Source organism: Amphiprion ocellaris, chromosome 14 (genome assembly GCF_022539595.1).
Source record: "Amphiprion ocellaris isolate individual 3 ecotype Okinawa chromosome 14, ASM2253959v1, whole genome shotgun sequence".
In the NCBI taxonomy this organism is placed as follows: domain Eukaryota; kingdom Metazoa; phylum Chordata; class Actinopteri; family Pomacentridae; genus Amphiprion; species Amphiprion ocellaris.
Genome location: NC_072779.1, coordinates 31,418,930 through 31,425,167, shown reverse-complemented (window position 1 = coordinate 31,425,167; position 6,238 = coordinate 31,418,930). Strand labels below are relative to the sequence as shown.

At 39.2% G+C, this 6,238-nt stretch overlaps 1 protein-coding gene across 2 annotated transcripts in view; it reads left to right on the top strand.

Moving 5' to 3' along the window:
* Positions 1 to 1,554: 1,554 nt before the first annotated feature.
* Positions 1,555 to 6,238, top strand: part of mcama (melanoma cell adhesion molecule a) — a 100,170-nt gene continuing 95,486 nt past the window's right edge. For both annotated transcript variants that reach the window (XM_055017302.1, XM_055017301.1), the window contains exon 1: positions 1,555 to 1,693. In XM_055017302.1, coding sequence (XP_054873277.1) covers positions 1,630 to 1,693 — 64 coding nt within the window. In that variant the 5' untranslated portion in view covers positions 1,555 to 1,629. The remainder of the gene's footprint in view (positions 1,694 to 6,238) is intronic.

Here is a 6,238-nt window from a genome sequence, read left to right as displayed (position 1 = left end):
ATGATAACAAAGAAAGGATGTTCTCAATACAACATTTGGATCATGTTTAAAGAACATTTTGGATACTAAAACAAAATTTGCAGCTGAAACTACTAGAACTTTGTAGAGGTTCTCTGGGGAACTTGAAATGCTTCTACTGTGACCTCACTGATAGGAAGCATTTTTAGCTCCAGTTAGCGCCTTTATTTGTGTGCTTTATGTTAAGAACGTTTAAAAGATGTTTAGCATTTCAAGTAATGTTTCTATGAGATAAAAAGTGAACTAAGATAAAACGTTTTAACATTCAGAGGATGTTTGGAGGACGTTGTCAGATTATGTTACAGAATAAATAGAAGAACCAACATTCAGAAAATGTTTTCAAGATTTTCTCACAGCGTCAAAATACAGAATGTTTTTTATAAAATGTTCCTGTAACGTGACACTCTAACAACGGTGGAACATTTTGTCAGTAATGTTCTCAGGATGTTTTGGGGATGTTGTCATTGAGAACGTTACTAAAACTTTCTTGCACTGAAAGGTTTTTCTTGGAGGTTCTCTGGGGAACTGAAGATGGTTCTACAGTGAAGAACCTTTATTTGTACCAGTTAGCACCTTTGTTTGTCTGACTGTGCAGTTTCCAGACTTTATGCTAAGGATATTTACCATTTAAATAATGTTCCTATGATGTTAAAAGGGAACTAAGACAGAACATTATAACCTTCAGAGGGTCCTTGGAGAACGTTGTCAGATTACGTTACAGGATAAAAGAAGAACCAACATTCAGAAAATGTTGTCAAGATGTTCTCAAGGCCTCAAATGTTTTTATATTTTTATTTTATAAAATGTTCCTGTAATGTGACACATTAACAATGGTGGAACATTTTGCCTGTAACATTTTGGGGATGTTGCTGTTGAGAACATTCTTAAAACGTAAAACGTTCCATGATAGCAAAGGAAGGACTTTCTCAACCCAGCATTCGAAAAATGTTTTAGGAACATTTTGGGAACTAAAACAAAACTTTCCACTGAAAACATTACTGGATGTTTGAGAAACTTTCTTGGAATGTTTTTGGAATTAGATATAATCTAGATGGGAGGTTTTCTGTGGAACCATTTTTAGCTCCTATTAGCACCTTTATTTATCCCAGTGTGTGGTTTCCAGACTTTATGCTAAGCTAACTGGCTGCTGGCTGTAGGTTTGTGCTATCAGTCTCATCTGTGAAACATTAGCTTTTCCCAAAATGTCTTTAAATGCAGCTGAGGATGGAAAACGACATTTCAGACTCTTGTATAAGTGGACTTAAAGCCTTGAAGCTGCATTAGAGCAAATAAAGTGTCCTGGTTGAGCTGAATTGTGGGAACAACAGGCTGACTGAGGCTCAAAGCTGCGGAGGTGAGATAAGGTCCGACCTTGAGGACTTTCTAGCGAGAAGAAATGTGCTCTGTGTGAATTTGTAGCAGCAGAAAACACCGATAAGCTGCGTTCTCCACTGCACAATGGGAGGACCGAGCAGCAGACTGAGCTTTAAGGCAGCCTCCTCCTCCTCCTCCTCCTCCTCCTCCTCCTCTTCCTCCTCCTCCTCCTCCTCCTCCTAACTTCTCCTCGACGCGCAGCTCGCCTCAGTTTGTTTTGGACTGCATACGGAGAACATGTCTTTCCTGCACGGAGCTTTTCTACCCATCTTCCTCCATGTGTGCCTGCTCAGCTGGAGCGGTGAGTTAAACCACATTTAAAACCTCCTTTTTGTTCCTTCTTTTTAAAAAACTTGAGTGTCGGACGGCGGTTTATTCGAGTTTGAATGAGAACAACATGCGGCTTTCCTCGGATGCTTTCCAAAGCCTGTTTCTACCTGTGAGAGCTCATATGTGCCACGAATTTGACATTTTTTTTATTATTTGAGTCTCCATTTTCACTTATTTTCGATCAGAAAGTGTTCCCTAGACGCATAAAGGTGTAATTAATTACTGCGTAATTGATGCTGCTAATTAACGGAGCGCGTGTTTGTGGAGGTCTGTCTGGAGGAGTTATTAAAGGTTTAATGTGGACATCTGAAGGACCACAGCAGCAGTTTTAGAAGAGTCCAGCCAGGAGACCGACCGCTTCTGAGATGGTTTTCATCAGTTAAACCACAGTAAAATCACAAGAGGCTGGTTTTTACGCAAAGGGCACTTCTAGTGTCTGTATTTCCTTTTCTTGTCTTTATGAGAACCAGATTGTGGATATTTCTTGCAAAGTTGTGGCTTATTTTCCTCAAGGAGATGTAAAGATTTGAAGTCATGCATGGATTCCTTGTAGTTTAGGGCTTCAGTTAAGTTTCATTTCGTTGCGTCTGCAGAAAACATCCACATTTATAGTTAAAATTGTGAGAAATGTGCTTCATCGCTCCTCAGAGTCCAAGGTTTTATGTTCAGATGTCTTGTTTCCTATGATCTAGAATCCAAAATCCAAAGGTTTTCAACTTGTGATAATTTAAATGAGAGAGAAGCAGTTATAGATGAGAAGCTGGTTAATTAACTGGTTGTTTAACCTTAATTTATAACCAGATAATTTGAGGACAGAGTTGAATCTACCCAAATAATACTGATTAGAGTTGGAAAAAATGTCAAATGAATCCACCGACAGAAGATTAATCAAGTCTTCGCGACAGTTTCAAGTTTTTTCAGCAAACCTAGCAGATATTTTGGGCTCCGGGTTATCAGTGGAGCAGTTGAAGTCATTGTTGACTGAGTTATTTTGGGCGTTAACCTGTTTGTAAAGGCAGCGGCATCACCTCGGTGTAACCTGATGTGCCCTTATCTTCCCAAGTCAAACACTCAGTTGTTGAACCAAGCAGTAACCTTAAGCCGCCTGAGGTTTCCTAAAAAAATACCTCTCCACAGACTCATGTCAGAACTTTGCAGCAGAAATAATCCTGTTTACAGCCTGGTACAAAGATGGTTTTTAGTGTCTTTTACTAGTTTCCCCATTCATGACAACTGTACAGGGGTTCATTTTTATGTAGCGCAGCAGTTTAAATTGCTTTATCTCTGAAAATTCTGCATAAATAAGGGTGCGGTCGCTTTAATCGATGGTTGGATGGTGTCCATGTTCTGCATCGGCTCTACCTCTTTGCTCAGTTTTGGATTTTTTTGGAGCCGGGAGGCGCCGGACCCCACTGGAGTCACCAAACCAAAACCCCAAGGTGACGTCACAAAGGGTTCCTCCATCTTCATGTACAGTCAGTGGTTGAAAGTTGATCAGCAGAAAATCTAATTTTCAGTAAAAATGTCTCGTGTTCGCTGGTTGCAGCTTGTTTGTTGATTTTGGGTTATGTATTGTGGTAAACGAGGACTGCTGCTTTGTCAAAATGTCAAGTTTGAGTGAATTTGAAAGCGACTGTTAAAGCTACTTAAAGTAACTCAGATGCTCTGTTGCACTAATAGACTGAGATGAATCAATTAAAATAGGTCATTAGGGTGGAAGTATTTCATGTTTTCCAATGTTTGAATTGAAATTTTCAGAGTTTGTTTGACTTACTGATTGTTAGTTCGACAAAGCAAACTATCTGAAGCGTCATTTAGAGTTAGTGATGGTTGTTTTCATGGTTTTATGGTATTTTATAGATGAAACAATGGACTTATTATAGAAATAACCAACAGATTGATGGTAGCTGCAGCCCTGTTTGGTAAAAGGGAAATTAATGACGCCTATGAAGCCTTCAGAAGTAGATTCATAGTAATATGCAAGTGTTTTTTGTAAGCACTACCTTTCATACTGGAATTCTCTTATTGTGAAGGAGTTAATTGAATTTTCTGAGTTCATGAGGACGTACCATGATGTGTTTTTGAACTTTTTTAATCGATATATGATTGTGAAAGATAAAAACTCCTCGTAGCGTCTCACAACAGGACAACACTCACTCTGCCCTGACCTCATCCGTCTATTTCCCATAAATCCCTGTTTTTTTACCCCAGCAGCCTTGTCTTAATTGGGTTACCTCTATTTAATCCTCATCTCCCCTCTACCTCCTCTGGAGACTCAGTAAAGCTGTCTGTTTCTGGATTAGGTCGTGGGTCGCCGGTAGAGACCTCTAAACCAAAACTGACCGGCTCCCTAATGGACCCTGAAGGGCTCTTTACTCCAATACGATTTGCGGCTGAAAGCTTCCCTCCTGCATGGAAATGAAGCCGCCCTGTGTACGAGCACAAACCCAAACATGCAGCTCGGTTGATGCATCGTACGCGAACCGCTATTGATCTTGGAGTTCATCAGTATGATGGTCATGTTGCGTTACAAGAATGGGAAGTGGTCCGGGAAGCTCGGTGGGGCAGTAAATCTGAGCAGTGGCAGAGCTTTTATGATGACATTTACAGAGCACAAAGTGGATGCGACGGACGGGCTTTTTTCCCCTCTTTTTCATTAGCTCGTGACATTATGAAACATTTTTAACCAAACAAGTCTTGATCCTTTTATGCATATGAAGCCTCTGATGGATCCTCAGTTTCTTTGTGTGCAGAATGTCTGACAGACATCCAATAAGTAGATGTAAACCCAACATTAACTCTCTGTTTGGGAAAATTAGGGGTTTACATCTGTCACTTAAACAATTAAACACACATTTACTTACACGGTTCACAAACCTACAGTTCTGTCGGTGTTAATCAGCAGCATTTGATGTCTAAAACCCACTTTAAACGCAGTGTTTAGGGTGCGAAAACAAAAAAAAAAAATCAAGTATTCAACCAGAAATCCCTCCAGAAAACTTTATCTACTGCAACACCAACAATCCACAACATGCCTAGTGAAACACTGGGTAACTTTTTAGCCAATAATGATGAAATAATTCACACTGACAGCATCAGTGAAACTCCAAAATCCACAATAAACCTATTCAAAGAAGTGTGTTGCAAGTTGCAGCTCATTTACTGTGTCTTGAAGCACCAAAAACGATGAATGAAAAAGTCCGAGAATATCGATAGATGGAGCTTTGGATAGAAAACAGACTTCAGCCTTATTCTTTAACTTGAATTAACATCTGAAAGTGCTTCCATGGTAGAAACAGAGCTCTTAAACTGAATTTGTTTGACTTTATGTACTGTTTATGCTTGGAAATATAGTGCTGAAAATCAAGTTATTTACTTTGTTAACATGTTCATATGGTGTTTTTAACAAATATGTACACTAGAAGACATATCGTGACTGACATATCTTAATAGACAGTTTCCAGAACATGGATTAATACGTAACAAACCAAAGGAACCAATGCTGTCAACTTTCAGGGTTGGACTTTCCGTGTCTTTGTTCTTCTTCGGATTCGGTTTCTGGTTCAAACGTGAAATTACTCCAATAATACAACTGTTCATTATGCAACAGAGAGTAGTTTTAAGCCTTGAATATTCTCCCTCGTGGACACTAATAGCTGTAAGCACAATGAACATGTAGTTATTGCCAAATTACTACTTTCTTCTCCACTGGGAGGACTTTGTTCCACATATGCTCAGTAGCTTTGCATCTACTGTTCCATACATGATAATGATTAACATTCAATTTGTTGCTGTGACTAAATTAGTTGATTGTAAATATACTAACCGATAAGGCAGACAGATAAGGTTGTACTTTAGCTGTAATACCTGGCTACGCCACCAGGTGGAGCTTCTTATTGTTAATGACCCAATAAGGTGGTCACTTGGACTTCCGTCAGTTCCTTGTTGGCAAGCAGAGAGCATTGTGGGAGTTTAGCCAGTAAAGTGCAACCATGAAAAGATCTCTTGTGATGATTAATGACTGCCGGTTAGAACTTTCATGTTTTCCTGAAGCAGAAGTTTAATTCAGTGTCACTCTAAGCCAGAGGTCTAATAACTGCTGAACCAGTCACATCATGATGTCTCCTGGCTTCATGTCATGCAAACGATCATTCAGTTTTTTGTTGATAAAGCCACCAATTATCTATTAAGGAAATAATTTAAAATTTACATCCCCACCACATGAACACGGCAGCTCTTGTCGGTTAGTTGGTGTGCAGGTTAACAGCTTGGATTCAATTTTAGGAGACTTGAGCAGAAAACAATGTTTACTGACATGTACACTGCTGTTCAAAAGTTTGGGATCACTTAGAAATGTAGTTTTTTTTGAAAGAAAAGCATCTTTCAATGAAGATTACATAAAAGTTAATCATAAATCCAGTCTAGACATTGTTAATGTGGTAAATGACTATTCTAGCTGGAAACAGCTGATTTTTAATGGAATATCTCCATAGGGGTACAGAGGAACATTTCCAGC